This window comes from Purpureocillium lilacinum (assembly GCF_023168085.1).
Source record: "Purpureocillium lilacinum CBS 284.36 DNA, scaffold_1, whole genome shotgun sequence".
Classification (NCBI taxonomy): Eukaryota; Fungi; Ascomycota; class Sordariomycetes; order Hypocreales; family Ophiocordycipitaceae; genus Purpureocillium; species Purpureocillium lilacinum.
The window spans coordinates 3,826,532-3,851,030 of record NW_027072111.1 but is presented as its reverse complement, the minus strand read 5'-3'; the positions used below and the strand labels follow the sequence as shown (position 1 = coordinate 3,851,030).

Below are 24,499 nucleotides of genomic sequence, written 5' to 3'. Positions count from 1 at the left end.
AGCTCCCTCAGACGAAACGCCGAACGTCGGGATGGGTGAGATGACAATGAGCCGCGAGAGGAACCTCGACGAAGCATGCGAGCGTACAAGACTAATGGAGTACGGGGTGCTGGAGAGAGATGCCAAGAAGAAGAAATTGAAGCGCCGTAGTCTTAAATAATGGGAGGGAAGCGAGGGTATACTGGGGGAAGACGCGAAGCGGTTTAAGTTTGTCGAGGTAACAAAACGATACGTGACGGACCGCCGTCGGAGCGTGGCGCAGGTCATCAATGAATGGCGCCGAACGATGAATCGACGAATCTGGGGTCGGGCACGTGATCGACCACGGCTCCACTTCCAACGACAGCACCCGATACGTGCATCGCCCCGTCAGTCTCATCGGCCTCGTGCTGTGCGACTTACACTTGTACTCGGATCAATGCTTCGCAGGGGCAAGCCAACATTGGCTAGCATCGCTATGCGCAATATCACGCCGCCAGAGTCTGCTGCCGCCGATATGGTTTGTGATGGTCTTGTTCTGTCATCTTCCTAGTGAGGTTCCCTGTCCCAGCCCCGCAAGCCAGGTGCCTCCCCTTGTCCCCCAGACCACGACGTAGTGCGCTGCCAGCAGCTGCCACTCCTCCACCTCGTCGAGGCCCTCGAGCCCGTCCACCCTCCTCCGCTCGTCACCGCCGACCCACTGGTCCCAGGCGTCCTTAATTGTTGCGTGCCCTACGGCGTCGAACCCGGCGTCGCGCAGCCGCCCCTCCTGGCCGGCGACGTCCCTGTAGCGTTCCAGGCTGGGCATGCTGATACTGCGCGCGCGGAGGTTCGAGACCATGACCTGCCCGAAGGCGTCGCCGAGCGGCATGGGCTCGTATATAACGACAGCCAGGCGCGGCATGCGTTCGCGAAAGACGCCCAGCACGCGCTCCGAGTCGCGCTGCGTGAGGTAGCAGAGGCAGCACTCGGACAGCACGAGCGTCGGCACGTCCGTACGCATCGATGCGGGCATGCCCCCGGCGGCGGCGAAGCGATCATGCATGTCGCGCAGGTCGCCGGCGTGGCAGTGGTACTCGCTAGGGCCCTTCGCGGGGCGGGCGCTCCAGGAGCCGCCCTCGGCGGCCTCGACGTCCTCCAGCTGCCGCGCCATAGCCGGAGCCGAGCGCACAATGTGCAGCTTCCGCCTGCATGTTTCGGCGAAGTCGGTTTCGTGGTATATGAGATCGTCGGTGTTGGGCCACTCGAGGGCGCGGAACGGTCTCGTGTCGGTGCCGGCACCTAGCGATATGATCTGCCTGGGCCCCTGGCCGCGCGTCTCGGCGAGGAACGTGGCGACGATCTGGTCCAGGGCTTGGGTGCGCATGTATGTGCCTGAAAGGGAGAAGACGTCGCGTTAGACACCGGGCAATGCAGGGTGGCAGTTGTTCAAGGGCTGCGTGGGCGTACCTCGATTGATGATGGGCAGCCGCCTCGTTGGCGGGCCGGACACGAAGAACCTCGCGTAGGGGTCCTCGAGGTAGCCCAGGTCGACGGCGCTTAGCCTCGACACGGCGGCGTCGGTGTCGGTGTCCTGGATGACGGCGTCGGCAGAGGCGTGGCCGTGTCTCCTGCTGCCAATGCTGGCGCTGCCGGCGCCTCGTCCGCCGCCTCTCCCGCCGCGGCCGCCTCCCCGCAAGGAGAGGAGGTTCGGTATTGAAGGCGCCGCCATATCTGTGGGGTGCAGCAAAGGGAAGTGCGTTGCTGCTGCTGGTGTGCACGCGCGTCGAGGATGGCGAGCTGGATGAAGCCCGACAGGAGCTTGGGGGGGTGGGGGAGCTGTCCAAGTTCAGCACTGGCGTGGGTCCAGTGTGTTGAAATTGATTTAGGCCAAGCTGGCGCGGGTTCAAGCCACTATGAGGATGAGCTGACGGGGGGCAAGCACCTCACTGTGGGAGCTGCGGGATGGCGGGGTATCCTTCGCTATTAATAGTGGGTGGCCAGGGTCCAGGGCGCCGCGGGGCATGGCGTCGCCTGCAGGGCCCCCGGAACCTCCAGCTGTAAATTATTTTGAATCTGGTGCAGCGGAAACGTTATACCCGCTGATTACCATCTTTCCCCTTACAGCATCATTTAAACTACATGCCAACCGTCTATCTGCGTCGCTTCACAGGTTATTAAGGGCATTGTTCAGCCTTTGGCCTAGTTTATCGTCCTCTCCCCATCGTCGTATTGAGCTCTTGCTTTGCCTCTCTTCATATCAGGGACCTATGAGAGCGCCCTTGGTGTAGTCCTCGACGGTGAGTTTCGCCGACCTCGTCCCCAGCCAGCTGCTCTTCCTGGAGCGTATCTTGGAGACCCTAATGGCAAATATGAAGTCGTTGGAGCCGTCAAATGCCGTCGACTCCGTCGTCTCCTGCGTTGCCGTCGGCCCTACCCCGACCGTCGCGGGCAGTCCGAGCGCGGTCTTCATGTCGGCGCTCAGCACCACCCTCCTCCGCTTCTGGATGACGGCCGCGCCCCGAGCAATCTTGAGTCCTGTGACGAGGTAGCAGCTCGCCTTGAATCTGCTGTGTTCCATGTAGGCGCGCACATCGTCAAGTGCCATGGTCTGCTCAAGGTACGACGCCGTCGGCGTGAAAGAGACTGTTTCTAGGCGGTCGAACTTGTATGCCGTCTCCTCGCTTCTTTCCGACGTGAAATCGATTTCTGCGCCCATAAGGTTGAGAAACTTGGCAAACACGCCTGGCTGGCTGCTGGTCTGCTTGGATGATACGAACGTGGCTTGGACGACGGACTGCTCCCGCATCTCGCCAGAGGTGATCGGAATCGGCGAACGCCCGACGATGGGGTGATCAGCATCATCAATGCTGCTGAGAATAGAGCCCAGGCCGAGCCGTCCATCCGGAGGCGGTGCCATATCATAGCGGGGAACAAGATGGTATTTCTGCTTGAGGCCGCCTGCTTGCTTGCTGAGCTTCGGACCGCTGAAACCACCGGCTGATATCTTCAGGCAACCAAAAGCAAACACTTGCTCTACGTCGTTGCTCAGGTGGTCGACGACGTCCTGGCCGCCACTTATTGGTGCTTGGGCTGCATCCTGGCCAGACTCCGAGGGGACCGCTGGGCTGCTCAGATCAGACACACGCGCCGTTAGGACGACTGAAACCAGCGCGATGTTGGCGTCGGGTGACCGAGCAAACAACTTCTTCAAGTCGTCCCGGTGTGCTTGTACGAACGACTCGAAATAAGCGTCCGCATTCGACAGCTGCCACTTTCTCACCGTTGTCGAGCCGTATGAAGCAGTGCGCGGCACGGCTTCGCCTTCCCTCAGCCCGGCACCTAGTCGAGTTGACGCCGCAGGCGCCTCAGCCACTCGATTTTGCCTCGTCCTCGTGCCAAAGGTCTCTATGGTCGACTGTTCGACACGCGCTCTCGCGCTGTCTCGCGGGATCCGCACCGGAGACGGTTTGTCGGGACCATCACCGGCCCCAACAAGTTCTTCTGGCACAACGACGGCGCCCAGAAGCGAATCGACTTGGTCCGCCCCCAAGGGTTTCGTGAGCAGAGTGTACTGAGATTGGTTGCCCAGCGCAGCTTGAGCCGGCTTCTCCGCTTGCTGATTGACGCGCGAGACCATCGCCGCTGTTCGTTCTGCTTCGGGAACCGAGGCGGCGACCTTGATCGGTGTCGTGAAGGCCACCAAGTTGTCGACCGCTTGGCGCAGGTCGCGCTTCGCTGATGCCCTGCCGTCTTCTGACGATGCCCGAGAGCCCGCCGTCTGATCTGCGGACTCTTGGTATCATCTGTCAGCTTGTCGCTACTTGAAGACCAGATAGTGTTGTATGCTGGGCAGTATTACCTGGGTTGATCTTCTCCTTGGCGCCTTTTCGCCCGGATGCTGCTTCAAAGATCCCGCACTGATGGTCCAGCTCCTGTACCCGCTCTCGCAAGGGAACCGATACGTGCGTCATCTTCTCGGCCCAGGCGAGCGATCCCTGGGCGTATTGCACGTCCGCCGCCCATAGCTTCAGCCGGAGCAGCATGTCGTCGAGGAAGATACCGTCGTCTGGCCGCGCCTCCAAAAGCTCGGCGTCGGTCGCCATGGCCTCCAGCCTCGCAACGACTCCATCGTACTGCTCCTTGATAGTTGTCACTGCGTTTGACGACATCGCCAGCACCACCGCGCGCAGGTTGGCTTGATTCGCGGGCCAGTGCTGGGAGAAGAATGATGTTCGCTGTTGTAAGGTTTGACGAAGCAATCACATAGTGCTCAGCCGCATCAGCGTCGACCTGAATGAGAGACCAGGGATGCAGGGCGCTTCACTGCGTAGTTGTCAGCACACGATGCCAGCTGGCAATCGGTGATTGACGCGGGGTTGCATTTCAGCTGAGGACCCCAGACGCCAGACCCGACGTCGACTCAGGGGCTGTTTTCGTCGTTGATACTGTCGTTCCTCCCGTGTTTCTTACTCCTCTCATTTCTCTTGCGCGTCCCGTGCATCTCGTGTCTATCGTGCCTCGCGATATGCCCGACCCCGTCATCACGCCGCTGGCAGCATTCGGCCTCGCCACGACCATCCTCAGCTATCTCATCAATACGGCGCAAAATCTCCACGGAAAATACCATGAGATCAAAGACTTCCCAGAGGTGCTGACCAGGTATGGACTCATCGTCCATGACTGTCTTCAGAGCTATGATCTCTGGCTGCGTTTGTGGCACCGGCCAAACGAGCTATCATATAACGAGCTGTTCGGGGTGAACGGTTGGATCGCTATCAAGACCTGCAGGCAGGACGTGGAGCGCTTAATCGTCCAGACTGCTGATATTCTGTGCCTAAAAGTGCCTCTGAGGCAGGCCGAGGATGACGCCTCGGTGGCATCGGCGCACGTGTCCACCTTGCGGCGAGCCGCCATGAGCATCAGATCGGCGGCAAAGAGTCCTGCGCGTTTGATCAGGCGCTGGAGGAAACCCCACGGGATCGACGATCTAGCACAGGTGCCCATCGAGCTCGAGTCTGGAGACCCCCTAAAGTGGCACATCTTCACGATCGCTCTCGAGAGTGGCCTGCGGGACTACCAGCCCCAGGAGCTCGTCCTTAAGCGCATCATTGGCGTGCTCGGTCCGAACCAGAATCTGAAGAATAAGATCGCCGACCTCGAGAAGGCCGTAGCCAGCCTGGCTAAACGGACGTCCAACGCCTTCCAGCTCATGGGTCACGGGAAGGAGCCCAAGGAGGCCGCCGAGGTCGAGGCTGCCGACATGACCATCGAGTTTCGGGCCGTCGCTCGCAACGTCATGGACCAAATACGCGGATGCGGCAATATCAACGGGGCTGGCGAAGGAGGCGAGGAGGGCGAGGAGGGCGAGGAGGGCGAGGAGGGCAACGAGGGCAACGAGGGCAACGAGGGCAACGAGGGCAACGAGGGCAACGAGGGCAACGGGGGCAACGAGGGCAACGAAGGCAAAGGGACCTGGTTCCTCGAGCTCGAGTTCCCGACAGGCGCCAGCGACGTCAGCGTTGCCGTGGAGCAAATCATCCGCAACTGTAGCATCTCCTTCATCGCCAGGACCGCCCCGCTGCCGGGCAAGAGCACCATGACGCAGGAGATCAAGATGCGGCGCCTCCGGGGCGTCCTTGAGAATGAGGACGACGACGTCTCTGCGCTGGCCCTCGCCATGGCCAAGTTCCACACCCGGCCGACCTGGACCGTCTCGATGCCCGGCCAGGCAGCCGGCCCGCCCGTGTACCAGCTGGACTGGGCCGACCCGCCGCCCGAGCTGCTGATGAAGGACTGGCGGACGCTGCTCGGCGCATGCGCGGACGACCGGGCTGTGCGCAAGGCCCTGGAGCTGGAGAGGGCACACTTTGCCCTCGGTCTCACCCTGTGGTTCATTCTGCTATGGGAGACGGAATGGTTTGGCCACGTCTGTAGCTGCGCCTTCCGGTGCGTCCTCTTCGCGCCGGACGCGACTGGCCAGAGGCGCGACAGCGTCGCCGAGGAGGCTGCAGATGGGACGGCTGGTGAAGAAGAGGTGCGCTGCCGCCGAGAGCATGTCTACGCGTACGATGCTTTGCGCCTGGATGGCGTCGCCCATGCCAACGCCAACACCAACGTTCCAATCATCCCCGAGGTCGTGGTTGAGGTCAAGCCAAATGCCGGTGCCGGGGCCGGGGTCGCTCCTCAACAACAAGGCCCGGCTATGACGCCGCCGGTGATAGTGCCCCCGACCACGACGGCTCCGGCACCATACTGTAGGGGCCAGGCCGACCTCAAGCACCGGCTCTACCACCTGGGCATGCTCCTCGCCGAGCTCGCCCTCGCCACGCCCATCCACCTGAGCTCCGACGTGGGCCATGTCCCGCGCGCCAACTTCCCCGGGCGGCCAGTCGGGCAATTCCGCCGCATCCGCGACATCCGCAACCACAGGGAGATCCCCACACAGCTCAAGGATGCCATCGAGTTCTGTTTCGACAAGGCCACCGAGGTGCGCTGGTCCGTCGAGGACAAGGGGCTTGCTGCGCACAGGGTGAGCGACTTCCTTGAGGGTGTTGTGAAGCCCGTCAAGGAGTACTACGACGTCGTAGAGAAGAACTTCAAGTACGCGAAGCAATTTGCCGTGCTCGCTCAGAAGTATCAGGAGGATGATGTTGGACAGATCCAAGATCGAACTAGTTGAACATATTTAGCGGTGCGAGTCCCACTTACCCCTGAATAGACGATGACCAGGACAATATATAGACCCATATACCCCCTTTCGCAGTCAATGAAGACACTAAAGGTGGTGGCCTTCCAGTACAGATCAGGAGCCACGCGTGGCATGGTCGCAGTCGCACGGGACGTGTCAAGGCGCAATCCTCGATGTATAATTATTACAGTAACTTTGATCCAAATCGCGGCATCCTGTATGCTACTGCCGAATGATTCGTTCGAAGCTAGCTCGCACATATTTCCACACACGGGTATGTTCTCCTGATTAATATTCATGATATCGACTCGGTCTCTGAAATTCATGTTAGCTCCGCTCCTAACCTTCCGATTTAGCTGCTCACCGATGCGCTGCCACGGATGCACCTTTCCGGACTCCATGTCGGACAGATGATGCTGCTCGTTGGTGCCCCTGGCGTTTGACAGCTTTGACTGCGCGTGAGACTCTACGCCGTACGATCTCCCGCTCTTGGACCCGGATCCCAGGCGAGGGAACAGCCGCACAAGGATGAGCCGTACGCTCGGGAGGCACGTGCAAATCATGCCGACATTGACCTCGATGGTGGACCAGTTGGCAACGCTCCACTCATCATAAGTTGGGTTGGTCGAGTTGGCAAAGAAGATGAGAGATTGCAGCCGTAAGATCGAGACGACGGTGACGCTTGGTTGTCAAGTATCGTTAGCCAGGTCTACATTCTAGGGCAGGATGTCGACACTTACAAAGTCCCCATGACGAACATGATAACCACCCCCATCTTCTTTTTCCAGTGCAAGCTCAGCTTCGGAACCTGACTTAGGGGTATGGCGATCAACCAAAGGTCCACTGCCACGCTGATGGCAGCGTTGGCCCATCCGAGAACATTGATGTTGACGCAGTGGCCGCCGAGAGGGTCCGCATATTGAGTCCAGAAGTAGCTAACCGGTGTGCACTGAAAAATGGCGGCCAGAGCAAATGTCAGGCCGAACACCCCGTTAAAGATGGCGGTTCCTAAGAGTAACCGGCGGATATTGGTCCCGGGAAAGATACTCATGTAAAATAGCGACAGACTAAGCTTGACGAGGGATAATTCGACAAAGTATAGCACTTCCATGATGAAGAAGTACATGCCAAATGTCGTCACCTGTTCCATAGGCAGGGTCCATACGTCCTTGCCCAGGCCGTGGTGAGCTAGGCCGCGGACGTTGATGATGATGCAGGACACGCGGAGGGCGAGCGTGCCGAGGATGACCTGGTCGTCGGGAGCGAGGGACCGAGTCGTGCTGAAGAAGCCTTTGAAGATGATGCGAGCCAGGACAATGAACACTGTGACGGACCCGAGTGAAATGGACATTGTGCTATACTGGGCCGATTTGTCTCGAATAGGTGCGTTGCAGGCTGTCGACGTGACGTTCTTGGCCGCTTTCCATGTTGCTCGTCAGCGACATAATCCATATCAGCATGGGAACGGGGGTCACTTGTTCGTACCGAGTGCGTCAGGGAGCGAGCACGAGTGCAGGATGCACTGGCTGGCTTCGTCGTCGATTGACTTGGTCTCGCAGATGCACTGCATGTCAGAGAGCGAGCATGATGACTTGGACACGGCCGTCATCAAGCAGCTGGCCTAACATTGAAGTATCGTCAGCGGCCTCTGAAGGCATCGGCGAGCTGCTAAGACTTGATTGCCTGTGGCAGGTCTTGGTACTTACTGCGCATTTTGGGACGTCGGCCAGCACCTGTGTAGGAGTTCCCAATGCTTTGCCTTGGGTTTCTCCGAGACATAGCGAGGGCAGGATCGCCGCCACGAGCGCCGCACTCAGCCAGAAGCGCATGGTGGCGAGGATGAAGCTGCGAGTCTTTGCACGCAAAGGCCGTACATCGAAAATGGACGGCGCACCTGCCGGGTTGCAGCTTCCCGTTTCTCCGTGCGTGGTGACGATCGAGGAAAGAGCTGTGTGAAGGCAGGCGCGGCCGGCACCAAGACTCACGGCAACTAGATCACAAGGAAACAGCTCCAACTCTCCCCCAGCTCGCTTGCGGGCATGCGATCTCATACATATACGGAACACTGCCTGCGGGCAAACTCCAGCATCGAAAGACATGGGGGCTTCAGACCCCTTCCACGACCCATGCTCCCGTCAGGGCGCCCCTCCATATCTGATTCTGGGCCTGTCATCCGCCGACGCCAATGGATTTGCAGCCCTCATCAGCATCAGTCGAGTCATGGCCTGTCAACACCATCTCAGCCGTCAAGCCTCTTTGTGCAAATGCCCTTGCAGTCGATGGTCGACTCGCTCCCGCACAGACCCCCGGGGAACCCTGCAGGCGGGCGGACTACTGCGCGGCACGGCCAGTGGTCTGCCGCTGTCGACGTGTGGCTTACACGCTTCTCCCGGTTTGGCCCGCCGTCCCAAGACAGGCCACAATTCACGACGGCGATCCCACTGCCAGACCGGGGCGTGGCTTGGGCTTGTCTTTGTGAGATGAGCTGCCAAATCTCAAAAAGAGGCCGGCGATCAGAGAAATGGCTCGCGCCGGCGGTGCTCGGCCGACGAGACCCGGCATGAATCCACCACGCTCACCGAGACCGCGCGCCCTACGAGTCGTACTTTAGCTGGGTCGACGGGACGCACTGGAGGCATGGCATGATGGCAACGGCGGTAAGTCGTGTCTCCGGCCAGGGGGCGGGATAGGAGCAGTTACCAGTGCACCACTGCTTCAAAAAGCTTATCCGGAGGCGTCGCAGCCAGTGTTCGCACACCACCAGGAACAAGGACAGGATGCCGCCCACGCCACGTGCCAGGGGCCACCGTTTGGGTCTTGCCGGAGCACCATCCCCGGCTTTGTGTTGACCCGCACCTCGTGAAGCATGAGCTGCCGGGCGCCACCGCAGTGGCACATCTGTGCGCTGCATCGATTGATTTCCCTGGGCAGGGCTCTCGGCACTCATTACGTTTAGCACCGACCTCTGTGCTCCGCCGAACGACCTAATATCTTTGAGCTCCTGCCTGACTCTTGCCTGGGCTGGATGTGGCGACTGTTTACATTGCCGCGTCCCAGGACTTGGAGTGCTTTGCTCAGATTTCCAAAGCGTGCCTGGCCAGCGTCGGGGAGAGCGATTGCGTGTCAGACTCCTCGATGCCACTTCAAGGTTCGAGCTATTACCCCGAAAATCAGGCAAATATCACCACGCTCATTACAATGCCTCACGAGCGACTTACCTCCAGCCACTCATAGCTACGTGACTCCGCAAGCATTGCTGTAACCAGACGAACCTGGCCATCCTCTGCTTCAAGACTTCCGGGGGGGTGTTGGGAAGTGTCCAGGCACCCAATGGCGTCGAGTGTCAAACCGCGACTTGCGATAGCGTCCCCCAGTCTATATCAAGATGTATGCCGAAGGCCATCGCTTGCCATCGAAGACAGCCTGCGCCCGTACATATGTGCTGGCAACGGGTGAACGGGAAGGCGCCCCTAATAACGCGCGGCTCGGGAGATATGCAACTCCACCTATGGAGTGAAAACGGTGCCGACAACCGCTTTGAACCGGGTCAGAACCGGGTCATACCACAGCTAGTATTTCGGCAGTTGAATGTCAATCGCTACCTAGTAAGTCTCCTTCTGGCAGCAACCCCTGGGTACGATTGAGCCGAAGGGTTGTCTCTACAAGGTACGTGGAGTTGCCAGGTCAGCGTCAAGATGTTACAGCTCTGCCTTTGCCCTCGCTTCGGCCCATTCCGCAGTGATATTTGAGGCGGGCTTGGCCGACTCTTCTGCCAGACATTTTCTCAAAAAAAATGCAGAATGGGCCTTCGCCTTGTTCTGGCTCTGTGATCCCTCACGGTGGTCTGCGGAGGAACAGCGACAACCTCTCTCCATGCGAGAAAGGACCCAGCGAGTTCACTGTCATTCGAGCAGCAACAGCCTACATGGCCATGTACGATACGCCAATGTGGGCCTGGAAAGCTTGTGTATCCCAGGGGCAACTTCATTCTGACGTGAGGTTCGCCGCGGCGATGGAGGATGGCACTTGCTCCACCTGTTCCACGGTGTTGGGATTGGAGTGGAAGAGGCGCTTGAGACAGACAGACTGTCAGCACTGGCGAACCCGGGGCAACACTCTGCACCGGACTGTCGGAGACCAGGGGCCGCTCCGGATCAACAACGTCGAGCTGCTGCTGCTGAGCCGCATCGAGCATCCTGTACCCTGCAGGGGTGGCGACTGGCAGGCGAAACGGATGACGACGCACGCGCCTCTGCACCGCGCGAGTCTGAGACGCAGCCCCCCGTGTCTCGCGTTTAACGGTGGCCTTGACGGCGAGGCGCTATTTTATCGATTGCTGTTGACTGACCGGAGTGAAGTGAGCGGAGTGCAGGATCAGTTGGACGCAAACAAAAGCTGTGACGAAGCTGTTTGTCAGCCCTCGCTTTTATCCGCCCAGGTCAACGAGCCATCAGCGCCTGAATCTTCCGTCACCGCCGGAGAGCCGGATCCTTGAGGTTCTGGCCCTCGCCCGCTGCCTAAACGGGCAATGGCCGCTCTGGTGCGGGAGCTGCAGCCCCCTCCAGTGGCCATTCCAGCAGGATACGGAGAGGAAATGGCGGCCCCCGCCTGCAGGGCTGGGCAGTTTTGGCGCTCCTCATGGGGGCTGTGCTGCCTGCGCTGCCTGCGCTGGCTTGGCTGGTCAAGCGCCAGGCGCTCGCTGAGACCAACCAGAGCCCGCGCCCAGCCGGGTTTTGAGGCTCAACGCGGCGCGAGCATCTAGCGCCGAAAGGGCGCCCGGCCTTCGCGGCGACAGCGAACCCCGACCCATTTATATGGACGGGACGTCCAGGTACCTCCAGCTCGTGCTGGCCGTGTCAGCTGCCTCACTTCGCATCGCCACCCTTTTGCACATCTCACATCTCGTGGCCCTCCTCCACCGCCTCTCTGGTTCCTTTGTCTCATCATCTTTTGTCTTTTTGTTTCTTCTCCCGTCTTCGGGCCGTATTTTTCACCTCGAATCGACGCACGACAGCTCAGCTCAACCCTCGTCACTCGAGGCTCACCTCAACACCATGGAGCTCTCGTACGTCAGGCGAGCCATCGGCAGCGCCGTCGGTTCCGGCGACGACAACATGCCCAAATATGACCTCCCCAGCTGGACCATTCTCGTCTTCCTCATCGACCTTGTCGTCCTCATTCCTGTCTTCATCATTGTACGTTTCATCTAACCCCCCCTTTCCCAACGACCAGGCGCCCGTGCTGACTCCCTGTCCCCGCGCAGTTCGACTACACCTTCAAGACCGTCTTCCCCATCTTCGCCATGGTCGAGGACGAGAACCCCCCGGCCTACGAGCCCCTCTCTCTCAACGACAACGCCGCCGACGTCGAGCCCGAGGCCCAGCAGCAGGGCGGCGCCCGCAAGCCCACCAACGGCCAGCCGCGCACCGTCACGTCGTCCCTCCGCGCCGTGAACCGCCTGCTCCTCTCCCACGGCGGCTTCCGCGCCTACTTCCGCGGCTTCTTCTGCCTCGTCGCCCAGGGCCTCGCCACCTCGGCCCTCATGGGCCTCTTCTCCGCCGCGCTCGGCGGCTTCTTCACCCCCATCGCCACCCTGCTCGCCAGCCTTGCGCTCGTCCAGCTCAGCACCGCATGGGTCCACATCGTCATCTCGCTGCCCTCGAGGCGCCACTTCTGGAGCCGCCTCCCGCCCTTCAAGCGCGCCTTTGACGCCACCTGGAAGCCCGTCGCCCTGTACTGGCTCGCCGCCGAGGTCACCCGCTGGCTGCCCCTCGGCCTCGCCTGGGTCCTGCGCGTCAAGATCCCCAACTTCGACAACAACGGCAAGATGGAGCTCGACGGCCTCGACGCCGCCTGGTTCGTCAAGGGCGCCGCCATCGTCGTCTTCACCATCTTCGCCTCCGTCTTCCTCATCATCCCCGCAAAGGTCATCCTCGTCCGCGTCCAGGCCTCGCTGCTCCCCGTCGAGGAGGACACCGTCATCCCCTTTGACCGCTCCTTCGAGGGTAAGGTCGAGCCCGCCATCGTCGGCGGCAAGGGCTACGTCTCCATCGCCGACGCCTGGGAGACGTTCAGCAGGACCGCTTGGCGCCGCCTCCTCATCCTCTACGTCAAGGTCTTCCTCGTCAGCATGGTCGGCGTGCTCATCACCGCGGCCCTGCTCGTCCCCCAGATTGTCGTCATCGCCAAGAAGACGGAGCGCGTCAACTAAACCCGCCCGCGATTCGTGCCGAATGTTCCTCGCACTGCACAAGGGCACATCCGCTCACTCTCCCGCAATCGCTTCGATGGCTTTCCTCGATATCTAGTCCCCCTCCCTCGCCCCCCTTGGCGATACTCCGCTCCTGCTGTTAAGCGGATAATGAATTGAATTTTTGGTATGGGTCTTTTTTTTTTTTGGACAATTGGCCAGGCTCCTTTGTATGGCATAGATGGAATTAAGCAGCAAGCAAGCTCGATCAGCCCTCATCACCAAAATGGCAAACGAAACATCACGAATTCCAATCATGGTGAAACGTGAACTCTTACGTGAACTCTTGATTTGACTTTCTTGATATTCATGCGTGAGCTGAAGAACCTCTCGTCGCCCAGCCGAGCAAAACTCCCACTCACTCGGCCCACCTACTCCTCATCCCCACGCCCGCGCCTGACACGCCAGCCTCTTCTTCCCTGTTTCCCCCTTACCCTCGTGCAACCAACTCCGTCTGATTGTCCAGGTCAACCGCGCACCGCGCCGCCGCCCTGGTATTCCAACGTCTTTTCCGCCGACAACAAAAGTCTCCGGCATGTCCGCCCTCTCTGCCAACAACAGGCTCTCTGCCAACGGCAGAAAGCAGTGTGTCGTAAATCCAATCGTCGTCGTTCGGGTCGGGTTCATCTGCGTGTGTCTGCCATACTTTCCTGCCATGTCTTTCTGTCTGGTCTGGTCTGGTCTGGTCTTCTCTGGTCTAATATATTGGGAGCTGGGTAGGGGATATCATGCCCTCGGGCGGAGAGCGGGACTTCCAGCGAGCATGCGAAACAGCGAGAAGCCTGGAAGAGGGAAGGGGAACTGAACTGTGTGTGTGGCGCGCGCGTGAGCGTACTCGTATGGGTGCTGTGTGGGGGATTTCTCTTCTCCGGGGTTGTGTGCCACAAAGGAAAAGCAGCGAGAAGTACTAGTAACATCTGAGGCGAGGGGATCTCAAGACACCGGTATAACAACGTAGCCGTGCCCATGGGGACGGAGCGGGGGAGACGCACGGGGGCGACGGGAGAGAGGGGTATGATGGTCTAAATCCGTTTCCTGGTACTCTGCCAACGCCGCCAAAGCAAGAAAGGCCGTGAGCGGCGAGGCCTCTACGACTTGTTGAAGAACCAGCTGCTCCGCTTGTTGGTTGGAACCTCGCTCTGCTGGATGTTCTGGATCGTGGGCACGATGGGCGGGGCATCGCCGCCGCCACCGCCTCGCAGGGGCTTCGCAATGCGGCTGCCGGCAGCGGCAAAGTTGAAGCCACCTGCCGTGGCGTTGAGCCCGCGCGTACTGCCCGCCTTGGCGGCCTCCAGGCGCTCCTTGACCGAGGCCAGCTGGACCTCGAATCTTGAGACTCGCGTTAGCAAGTTTGTCGCTACTTGTTTGGGGGAAAAGGAGAGGGGTGGGTCATACTTGTGGTTGGCGGCCGCCATCTTCTCCTGGCTGTCCTGCAGGAGGCTCTCCAGGCTCTGGATGCGCTCGTTCCTCGCAATCAGCTTGCGCTCGGCAATCGCAACCTCCTTCTTCAGTGCCGAGTTTTGCTCCACGAGCTGGCGCTGCACCTGAGTGAGCTGCTCCAGATTCCTCTCGAGGAAGGCCATCTTCTTCTGCTGGGCCCGGTTGTTGGAAGACCGCAGCACGTTGTTGTACTGCTCGCGCGTCTCGTCCAGGGAAATCTCGAGCTCGACGACGCGCTCGCAACGGTTCTGCAGGTCGCGCATGAGGCTCTTCTTCATCACATCGAACTCGGCAATCTGCTGCTGAATCGTCTTCCCGTTGGCCATTGGCGCGCCCGCCCCGGACTTGACGCGCTGCTGCAGGTCCTCAATCAGTGTCTTCATCCGGGCGTTCTCAGACGCCTTTTGTGCCAGATCTGCCTTCAGCTCGTCGACCAGCTGCATCTGCGTCGTCTGTCGACCGGCATAGGCCTTTTCAAGGCGCCCCTTGATCTCTTGCGCATCGGCCTCGTTGAGGTTGCGGGCAAGGAGCTCCTCGTACTCCTGCTGCAGCGTCTCCAGTCTGTCTTCCAGCTCCTGCCGCCGGCGGGCGTCCATGTCGCTGGAAGAGGCTCCGTACAGGCTCAGCTCGGCCTGCCTGACGATGCCCTGCGTCTCTAGCAGCTTGGCCCGTAGCTCCTTGAACTCTTCCGGTGCGATGGCATCGCCAGCTTTGCTTTGCTCTTGCAAGGCATCGATTTGCTGAACAGCCTCGCTGATGAACCGCTCGTTGTCGCTAAACACCTCGCCTCCGAGGTCGAACCCTGCCATCATTTTGGCCATTTTCTCGGCCTTCTTCTTCTCCTTTTCGTCAAACGCCGCACCGTTCTCTTTGGCGCTCATCTTGACATCTAGGAGCTGTTGCTTTACCTCGTCCAACTCGGTTGTGAGCTCGGCGTTGGCCTCCTTGAGGGCATCCATCGTTATTCCCGCCTCCTTGCCCTCGAAGTTCAAGCGCTCTAGTTGCATCTTGAATTCGTTGACCTCCGTCGTGAGCCTCTCGTTCTCTTTGCCCAGCCTGCTGTCGTGCTCCTTGAGGTAGGACATTTCCTCCTTCGTCTCACGCAGCTGCTTCTCGGCCGCAGTCGCCTGAGACTCCCTCTCGGCGAGTTGGTCCTGCAGCTCGTTCTCCCGCCGCAGGAACTCCTCTCGTTCGTCCTTCTCTAGTGTCAGGCTAGGAGTGCCGGAGCGCTCAGAGATGACGGGAGTCTCGGATCGGCTCTCCGGAGGTAGCCGTGACGGGGTGGATGGCCGCGCCCTAGCCTCGGCCTTGGCTCCGGCGACGCCATCGGCAGCTCCTGGGAGAACCCATCTCTCCTTGGGCACGGCTTCTCCAGATCGCCACAGCTGGATTTCACCCTCGAGGTTCTGGATGTAGCTCTCGAAGTTTGTGACCTGACCCTGAGCCTTCTTGAGCAGAAGCTTGAGCTCCGCAGGGCTAAGCTCCGCATTGACCTTGGCCTTGTTTTTGATCGACTTGGCTCGCGTACCGAACCGCAAGGTGCTCAGGGTTTCGGCGTCGTTGTAGCTGCTGGGGGAGCAATTGATGATGAGGGTGGTCCGGCTGTTACCACCCAGGGATTCTTGGAGAATTCGCGTCAACTTGGAGTCTCTGTAGGGAACGTGCGATGATTTGCCGTCGGTCAAGGCGTTGATGACCATGCCGAGGGCGCTCAAGCTCTTGTTGATCTTCTTGGCCTCCTCGAGGGTCTGGCCGCTGGCACCCGTCTTGCCCACCTTTTCGCTACCGGCCAGATCCACCAGGAAGAGCTGACCGCTCTTGGCCGAGCCCGTCTCGACATTCTTCTGCGTGATGGTGATGACGAAGATGGAATGCGATCGTGACGACTCCTGGTTCATGTTGGTGGCGGCGACGGCACGGGCGTTGCCGCCCCTCCGCATAACCTCGTAGACCTCCTGCACGCTCGAGACGTAGATCTCCAACAGACCCTTGACGTACACGCCTCGGTTCTTCTCCTCGTGCACGGGCAGGTTGTCGTTTTGCGGGGCCAACAAATCTCGGATGCGCTCCATGTAGATTTCCATGTAGCTGACGCGCACGGTGTACTCTATCGTGCCGGGGCTCGACATGATGCTGGCAAAGATCTGCTCGACAATGCGCGGAATGACGCCCCTCCCTTCGTCGTCATCGATGTTGGTGCCCATCATGGTGTACGACTTGCCGGCGCCGGTCTGGCCGTAGGCGAAGACGGTGCCATTGTAGCCGTTGAGGATGTCGTCGACAGTGGAGCGGATGGAGAAGTCGAAGATGTCCTGCTGCTTGCATTCCATGTCGAATACTCTGTCGAACGTGAAGGACCCTTGGGCCTCTCTTGACTACGACACCCTCATCGTTAGCTACTGGTCGCGGCGGGGATGTAGCCAGGAAGCATGCCGAAGCGTGCACGGGAGGAGACTTACGTCAAGAGTGCAGGAGTCATCTGAGTTGAAGGACACGATAGGTTTGCCGCCCGATTCCAGCTCGATCCGGTTCTGGGGCCGGAACCGGGCCACGACCTTGATGCTGTTGGCAGACATGGTGGGCGCTATGGACGGGTCAGCGGCGACGCCGTGGTCATGAGGCGCGCCTCGGGGTCGATGGCTCGGGCTCGGCGATGTCGAAGCGGGAGAGCTCGAGTGAGGTACGCGACGTCCTGCGACGGCGACGGCAAAGAGGACGACGCCGACGACGACGAGGGGCTGGCAACAATGAGCCTAACCAACAAGCAGCGACGCAACCGCGGCGGCTCGTGAGAAAGCGCGCAACGACGGGCGAGAGCAGTGATGGTGAAGCGACGCTGGAGCCGCGATGGAGGAGGGTGGAAGGCGAGCGGCGGGTTGGCCGAAGCAAGACACGCCCAGGGCCGTTGCGAATGCTGGTCGGGGTGGTGATGTTTTTGTTCAAAGTACGGAGGAGCCTCCGAGGCAGTGGGCGGTGGTGGGTGAGGCGACCGAATAGGATTGCCGGACGGAGGGGACAGACGCGCCGTGGGCTGCAACGGGACGGCCGAGCACGACGACGCTTCTTTCACAGGGCAGCACCGAGCACCAGGGCCAGCAGCATGGGAGCTTATGGCGGCGGTCCTGAGGCCTCGCCAGCCAGCCAAATGGAACCTGAGGTAATACCGCCCGGCTGTGGAAGCCAGGGCACCATCAAGCCAGGGGGCCCCGCGGGCCCTACCAACCTATCCTCCCAGCACCTCCAGCCTGCTAGCTTCAGGGGCTCGCCCGGGGCCGCCGCGCCAGCGCCAGGGCAGCACCCGACGCGACAGTGGATGGAGTGGGGTGGGGCATTCGACGACATACCGCCTGCACCCACCACACAAGACGCCCCAGTTGGGCGCTATCTGAGCTTCTGGAGGGTGGGCGACGGGGTCCTCCCAGCTCCCACTCCCGCCTCCTCCTCGCCAGCCTAGGCTTGGCGCGAGCGCCGCTTTTCTGGTTGACGCTTCCAATGTGCTGCGTCTTTGGCGTCATTGGCCTTGTTGCATTCCTCCCTCGGTTTCAGCACTGAACAAAGAGGACATTCCAACGGCTCAGCGTAAACCATCCTGGCCATCCGCCGCCCGCGCTGTGTCCTTCCTGGGTTGTCACTTACGAAAAGACTACTGCTATGTGCCGTCACCAGCCTGGACTTCCCCCAGTCCAGCCCCCTACCCATCAGCGCAAAGGAGAGCGTGCGGCGGGGCCAAGGTATACCTACGTATGTACCTAAAGTACGGATACGTCCGTAATAGCGATTTTCCAAGGCATAACCTCAATTCGCGGCATCGCTCATGACCGCGCGCTCACAGGAGGAGCCCGCATGACTACGCATGACTATTTCTTCTATTTCTTCTATTTCTTCTATTTCTTCTATTTCTTCTATTACCCTTCACAAAGCGGTCTGCACGTCGTGCTCAGGCTGCGCGATCAGTGCCAGCGCCGTGGTAGCGATGCTGTCCGCAAATTGCTGTGGACTGTCGTGGGAGATTTGATCATGCGAGTCTGACTCGACGTAAGTAGACGCGTGCCAACTTCGTCCAGACTACCATGATATTACTGAAGGCACACCATCTGCATCTTCACAACGAGCACTCGATGTTTTTGCCAGCAACGTGTGAAAAATGCGCTTACTCGAGATGTGAACGGTTAGCAACTGCTGTCTTGCTTCCTTCCTGCCCAGTGCATCCGCTCCCATCCGATCCCATGGTATAATCAGCCCAGCAACCTGCGCCAAAACGCCTGCAAACTCCTCCGCCGATGAGTTGAATCTGTGTCACGATCGAGCCGCCGCATAGTCGAGCATCGAGAAACTTGGCAGCTGCGAGTGGGCCGCTCAGGGTCGGGGTCGGGGTCGAAAGCCCTTCCCTTTGCGCCACGCAGCCATGCTGACAGCCTAGTCCTCCCAGCTCTTCTCAACCGTCTCTCTGACCCGCTTCGTGTATTCCTTCCGGTTGTCTTTGTACAGGTTCGAGGCTTCGACGTTGGCGGGCGACCCGGTATTGGGGTCGTTGAGTAAACTGCCACTCTGCGTTAGCAAATCATCGCCACCTCCTGGGAGTCGTGAGCTCTGCGAACCTTTGAATGCTGGTCAGAACCGCGGCCACATCGTACGTCGGGCTCCATCTGTTCTGCAGGATGTCGAGGCAGAGCTCGCCCGTGGCGTAAACGTTGGGGTGGAACATTTGGCTGATGAATTTTACTTGTGGCGGCTTGTTGGGATACTGCTCCTCGAACTGCATTACGAGCCTAAATGTTCCATCTTCAAAGGGTGTGTCGGCCGGTCCGATGATGACTGCGTTCCTGCCCGGGGTCTGTCAGCTCGTGGGTTATAAAACGACGGTATTCGGCAACAGTAGGCGTGGCCGAACGTACCAGGTCATGACGTTGTCGGGAATGGGAGAGGCGGACACGCCAGCAGGAGGGTCCGTCTGCATGCGCTGCAAATGGGTTAGCTGGGATCAACGATGGAGACACTTGGGAGATGGCATGCCTTGAAGTCACGCATCAGACGGCGTCGTGCTGCCGTAGACATGATTGCGATGCTGCCCGGTTCGTGGCAGGTGGCGATATGGATACCGGTCAAGGGGAACAGGCGATGGCGGAGATTCGGGAGGCAACGAGGCTCGCGCGCGCAGGATATGGGGACAGACTCGCACCCGCCCTTTCTGCTCGCTGAAGTTGTTGCGTCTTCGTGGAGATGTCTCGTGGAGGAAATTGGTCTTGGTCATCAAACGGACCGCCCTCGGACCATGAATCGATGGCAGCCCAGCAGCAGCCCTGGACTGCCAATCACGACGCACCGAAAGCTGGGCCAATGGCCGCGAGTACGGTGGGGGCTGCCTGGGATCCTCCGACAGTGTCTCACGTGACTACGCGGTCGTTGTCGCGTGGAGATTGGCGTTTCGTGACTGCCTCGGGAGGTGGGTAGCAAGCCAAGGATGACAAGGTGGGACACTTTTTGGAACGTGACCTGCAGCAGAAGAGCATGGTACTTTGTGCTTCGTACCATCGCTTACTGACCGACGACATTGGGCGGTTCGCCAGGGCGACGATAGCACAGCAGAGTTGCATCATCTTGCACCCAAAATCTCCGATGCCGGGAATTCTCGCAATGCAACAGCATGGCTGAGTGATATTTCTGGACGCTCGAGTATACCGTAACATGACACTCTACGAAGTAGTACCTCGTACATGTGTGCGTTTTCTGTAGTGTTCTGCGCCGCGTATTAGTGAGCTGGTACTTCGCACTCGCCACAGACGTCGCTTTCCCCAGGCGGCTTGCGCTGTGCTCAGCCCGAGGCGGCAGGTTCCCCACATTTCGATCCCGCCTGCCCCTTCCCCGGAATGCCGTCAACCCCCGCTCTAAGCCGAAGCGTACCGAACGGCGGACTTCCATCGCCGTCGCCGCCGCCGCCTCTTCCTGCGACTGCTTATTATTCCTTTCTCATCCGCTGGACATTTCCTCGTCGTTCCTCCCCCTCCCGTCTGCAATCGTATCTGGCGCCGTGATACCCAAACCGCAAAGATGCCCGTTGCGCAGCTCAGGTCGCCTCGACTAGCGGGCCAGCTGGCTCGGCATGTGAAGGTCGCGCGTAACTTTTCCACCACCGCCGCCGCCCGCAAGGAGATCCAGGATGCCTACATTCTGAGCGCCGCGCGCACGCCGACCGCCAAGGTAAGCCGGCCAGCCACACTACTTTAGCTGCCAGTCGAGACTGACGATTTTCACCTCACACCAGTTCAATGGCTCGTTCCTCACCGTCCCGGCCCCTCAGCTGGGTGCCACCGCCATCAAGTCGGCCCTCGAGAAGTCCAAGGTCCCCATCGAGAAAATCACCGATGTGTACATGGGCAATGTGCTGCAGGGCTCTGTCGGCCAGGCCCCGGCGCGACAGGCGACCATCTTCGCCGGCCTGCCCGAGTCCGTCGAGGCCATCACCATCAACAAGGTCTGCGCCTCGGGTCTCAAGGCCGTCGCGTTTGCTGCGCAGAACATTCAGCTCGGGCTCGCCGAGGCCCAGGTCGCCGGTGGCATGGAGAACATGTCGCGTGTCCCGTACTACGTGCCTCGCGCCAGTGGCCTGCCCGCCTTTGGCCACGTCAAGATGGAGGACGGCCTGATCAAGGACGGCCTGACGGACGTCTACCAGCAGTTCCACATGGGCAACTGCACCGAGAACACGGTCAAGAAGCACTCCATCACCCGTGAGCAGCAGGATGAGTACGCCATTCGGTCGTACAAGAACGCGCAGAAGGCTTGGGCCGACAAGGCCTTTGCCGACGAGATTGTGCCCGTCACGGTCCCCGGCAAGAAGGGCGACAAGATTATCGACACGGACGAGGGCTTCATGGACGTCAAGATCGAGAAGATCCCCACGCTGAAGCCCGCTTTCGTCCGCGACGGAACCGGCACCGTCACTGCCGCCAACTCGTCGACGCTCAACGACGGCGCTAGCGCTCTGGTGCTGGGCAGCAAGGCCATCGCCCAGCAGTACGGCTCTGGCTCGCGGGTGCTGGCCAAGATCTGCAGCTACGCCGACGCCGCCGTCTCGCCCATCGACTTCCCCGTCGCCCCCGCCAAGGCCGTGCCGATTGCGCTGGAGCGCGCGGGCATCACCAAGGACCAGGTCGCCGTGTGGGAGTTCAACGAGGCGTTTGCCGGCGTCATCCTGGCCAACGCGAAGATCCTGGGGCTCGAGAACGCCAACGTGAACCCTCTGGGCGGCGCCATCTCCCTGGGCCACGCGCTCGGCAGCTCCGGGTCGCGTATCCTGACGACGCTGCTGCACCAGCTGAAGCCTGGCGAGTACGGTGTCGCTGCTATCTGCAACGGCGGCGGCGCGGCCACGGCCATGGTCGTGCAGCGCGTGGAATCTGTATAAGGCGGGAGTATTTGTCTTGGGGAATCTAGCGTTGTGATGTTGTTCATCATGTATCCATCCATCAGTACTGGCGCATAGAGGCTGTTTTGGGCTGTTCTCAAAAGAGCACGGCTTCGATTCCAACGGCAGTTATTATTGTGCCAGCATGTGACGGTGTATTCAATGAGACGTAGATATGCGGTTTCTCATGAAGTCGGGACCGAATAAGATGATCGTCCCGCAAAGTCCACTTCGTACTGTAGTTCATTGACCCTTGAGGTCACTCACCCACTGACGCCGCATGGCGACTCATAGCACCAAGTGGAGCCTCCGCTCACCACCTACACCTCAACTCAACTTCACTCACCTCCCGCCAGCTCACCCGCCGACAACACGACGCTGCTCATTCCGAGCCACCGCGGCCAACCACCCCTTTCCACCCGCCTCTGCGACGGCGACAAGGCCAGCGACAACATACGCAGCCGCCATGTCGCTCGTCAGCCAATTCCTGTCGCAGATCCGGCAGCACGTGCGCGAGCAGCGCGGCGACCTGCTCGCGTCGTGGCTGCAGGTCGAACCCAATGCCTCGCAGCAGTACCACGCCATGGCCGCCGAGCTGCGGCGCAGCTTCGCCGACGGGGACGCGCTCGAGGCCGTCGTCGAGTCCTCCCTGCCACTGGACGACGACGACGACGACGATTATAACGGCGGCGGCGGCGGCGACATGCCCGAGGGTGGTCGCGCCGCGCCGTGGCCCAGCTTCCAGGCCTTTGTCAAGGAGTACCTGACGCTGTGGCGGGACATTGACCACGACGACTTGCTGGGCGCGCACGAGCTGCTGTCCTCTCTGGTAAAGTATGCCATCTGCCTACATTTCCCCCATGCTCTGCTCTGTATCTAGACAGCTTGGAAGCGAAGCCATCGTGTACGCAATGAGTGCTGACGTGCGAGCAACAACAGCGCCTGCGGCACCGCCTTCACGCACCCCCAGTACGGCGCCATGCTCATCCAGGTCTGCAAGAGCCTGTCCGAGTCGCTCGCGCGCTTCACCCTCAAGCTCAACCGCCGGCCGGACCTGACGCGGCGCCTGCGCACCGCGGGGGCCGGCGACGAGGACGGCGGCGGCGCCAAGTCCGTCGCCGAGTCGTCGGCCGAGATCATCCAGAAGATCTTCAAGGTGTGCCTCATGGACCGCACCGCCGGCCGCCGGCCCGAGGGCAAGAAGGCCTGCGTCTACATGTTTGCCAACCTCGTCCTGAAGCTGCTCTTTGCAGTACGTTTGCCCCTCCGTTCCATCCTCTCCCAGAGTACTTCTCTGTCACGAAACGCCAGATGCCGGTGTTGATGACGATGAAGACGATTTTGATGATGGCTGACGATCATGGCTTCTGCAGTGCAAGAGGACACACCTCGCCACCATGATCTTCCGCAACATGTCGGCCAGCTCGCCGCCGCTGCACCTCTACCCAGCCGCCCAGCGCGTCACCTACCTCTACTACCTCGGGCGCTTCAACTTCGCCATGAACCACTACCTGCGCGCCTCGCTGTGCCTCGAGCAGGCCTACCTGCAGACCCCCGCGCAGCTCGTCTCCCACCGCCGCGACATCCTCACCTACCTCGTCCCCTGCAACATGCTCCTCGGCCGCTTCCCCTCGCAGCTGCTCCTCGCCCGCCCCGAGGCCGCCGACTCCCTCGCCCCCGTCTTCCTGCCCCTGTGCCGCGCCGTCCGCGCCGGCAACTTCGTCGCCTTCCAGGCCCACCTCGCCGCCCAACAGCGCTGGCTCTGGGAGAGGGGCCTCTACGTCCAGATGTGCTACCGCTTGCGGCCCATGCTCTGGCGCTCCCTCGCCCGCAAGACCTTCCTCCTCACGTACGTGCCCCCGACAGATGCCGCCGAGTCGCGCCGGGCCGCCACCCTCGACCTCGCCGACCTGCACACCGCCGCCACCTTTGTCCAGCGCCGCCTCGAGGGCTGGCTGCCCTCCAGCCAGGTCGTCCGCGGCCGCCCCCACAACGTCAACGCCATCTTCATGAAGGCCATCACCAGCAACGTCCAGGTGCCCGCCGAGACGACCCTCGTCCAGCCCCCCGGCGGGCCTAAGCGCCTGCGCGCCAACGAGGGGCTCCTCAACGGCAACGCCCCCGTCAAGCTCGTCGACGTCGAGATGATGGTCGCCACCCTCATCCAGCAGGACTTCATGCACGGCTTCGTCGCCCACAGCCAGGGCCGCTTCGCCATCATCGGCGCAAAGTCCAAAGGCCCGCTGCTGGCCGGCTGGCCGCCCGTGTGGCAGGCCATCCGGGAGAGAAAGTATGACCAGGCCTACGATCCCGATGAGGTGCCCGGTTGGGTCAAGACTTGAGAGCAGCATTTGCGCAAGGGGGGGGGGGGGGGGGGGGGGGGGGGGGGACGTCGCTTGGCCAGAGATGTAAAGCCAAGCTGGAGAACCGGGAGGATCTGCAAGATACCCATTACAACAAGAGGCGCCAGGTTTATGATAGATACGGGCCAATGCAAAGAGCGTTAAACGGCAAAAATATGCAATGCTATATGTGTGTACGTCCCCTATCAACGCACCAAGATTGATCCAACGTGGATACATGATTCGTGAGCGTTCCGTCCCATTCATCCACGAAGAGTGAATCCAAAATGTGACAAGGCCTATGAGCCTCGACCCCCGAACCGGAGATCTACCCGCCCAATAAGCCATGTCAAGAAGTATGTAACCAACTCCCATCTCCCGCCATCCCCAATGTACGTAAAAATCGTCCCAAA

At 60.5% G+C, this 24,499-nt stretch overlaps 9 protein-coding genes across 9 annotated transcripts; 4 read left to right on the top strand and 5 right to left on the bottom strand.

Moving 5' to 3' along the window:
* Window positions 1–520: 520 nt before the first annotated feature.
* Window positions 521–1,690, bottom strand: PLICBS_000871 (carboxy methyl transferase for protein phosphatase 2A; the record flags this gene model as incomplete). The annotated part of the gene is made up of 2 exons (XM_018318080.2): window positions 521–1,353; window positions 1,429–1,690. 2 exons carry the CDS (start codon window positions 1,688–1,690, stop codon window positions 521–523), a joined length of 1,095 nt encoding a protein of 364 aa, XP_018183605.2.
* Window positions 1,691–2,218: 528 nt separating this feature from the next.
* On the bottom strand, window positions 2,219–4,130 carry PLICBS_000870 (uncharacterized protein; the record flags this gene model as incomplete). The annotated part of the gene is made up of 2 exons (XM_065599674.1): window positions 2,219–3,744; window positions 3,821–4,130. 2 exons carry the CDS (start codon window positions 4,128–4,130, stop codon window positions 2,219–2,221), a joined length of 1,836 nt encoding a protein of 611 aa, XP_065455746.1.
* Window positions 4,131–4,486: 356 nt separating this feature from the next.
* PLICBS_000869 (uncharacterized protein) lies at window positions 4,487–6,640 on the top strand (the record flags this gene model as incomplete). Its single annotated transcript, XM_018318082.1, has 1 exon — window positions 4,487–6,640. The coding sequence occupies one exon, from the start codon at window positions 4,487–4,489 to the stop codon at window positions 6,638–6,640; it is 2,154 nt and encodes a 717-aa protein (XP_018183607.1).
* A 304-nt stretch (window positions 6,641–6,944) lies between these two features.
* PLICBS_000868 (uncharacterized protein) lies at window positions 6,945–8,478 on the bottom strand (the record flags this gene model as incomplete). The annotated part of the gene is made up of 5 exons (XM_018318083.2): window positions 6,945–6,964; window positions 7,014–7,330; window positions 7,390–8,068; window positions 8,135–8,270; window positions 8,356–8,478. 5 exons carry the CDS (start codon window positions 8,476–8,478, stop codon window positions 6,945–6,947), a joined length of 1,275 nt encoding a protein of 424 aa, XP_018183608.1.
* Window positions 8,479–11,703: 3,225 nt separating this feature from the next.
* On the top strand, window positions 11,704–12,860 carry PLICBS_000867 (uncharacterized protein; the record flags this gene model as incomplete). The annotated part of the gene is made up of 2 exons (XM_018318086.2): window positions 11,704–11,844; window positions 11,913–12,860. The coding sequence occupies 2 exons, from the start codon at window positions 11,704–11,706 to the stop codon at window positions 12,858–12,860; spliced, it is 1,089 nt and encodes a 362-aa protein (XP_018183611.2).
* A 1,127-nt stretch (window positions 12,861–13,987) lies between these two features.
* PLICBS_000866 (kinesin heavy chain) lies at window positions 13,988–16,915 on the bottom strand (the record flags this gene model as incomplete). The annotated part of the gene is made up of 2 exons (XM_065599673.1): window positions 13,988–16,714; window positions 16,799–16,915. The coding sequence occupies 2 exons, from the start codon at window positions 16,913–16,915 to the stop codon at window positions 13,988–13,990; spliced, it is 2,844 nt and encodes a 947-aa protein (XP_065455745.1).
* A 1,840-nt stretch (window positions 16,916–18,755) lies between these two features.
* PLICBS_000865 (ubiquitin-conjugating enzyme E2 2) lies at window positions 18,756–19,296 on the bottom strand (the record flags this gene model as incomplete). The annotated part of the gene is made up of 3 exons (XM_018318088.2): window positions 18,756–18,879; window positions 18,938–19,162; window positions 19,235–19,296. 3 exons carry the CDS (start codon window positions 19,294–19,296, stop codon window positions 18,756–18,758), a joined length of 411 nt encoding a protein of 136 aa, XP_018183613.2.
* A 1,091-nt stretch (window positions 19,297–20,387) lies between these two features.
* PLICBS_000864 (uncharacterized protein) lies at window positions 20,388–21,744 on the top strand (the record flags this gene model as incomplete). Its single annotated transcript, XM_018318089.1, has 2 exons — window positions 20,388–20,537; window positions 20,602–21,744. 2 exons carry the CDS (start codon window positions 20,388–20,390, stop codon window positions 21,742–21,744), a joined length of 1,293 nt encoding a protein of 430 aa, XP_018183614.1.
* A 466-nt stretch (window positions 21,745–22,210) lies between these two features.
* On the top strand, window positions 22,211–24,086 carry PLICBS_000863 (uncharacterized protein; the record flags this gene model as incomplete). Its single annotated transcript, XM_018318090.2, has 3 exons — window positions 22,211–22,578; window positions 22,684–22,996; window positions 23,118–24,086. The coding sequence occupies 3 exons, from the start codon at window positions 22,211–22,213 to the stop codon at window positions 24,084–24,086; spliced, it is 1,650 nt and encodes a 549-aa protein (XP_018183615.1).
* Between the last annotated feature and the right edge of the window lie 413 nt (window positions 24,087–24,499).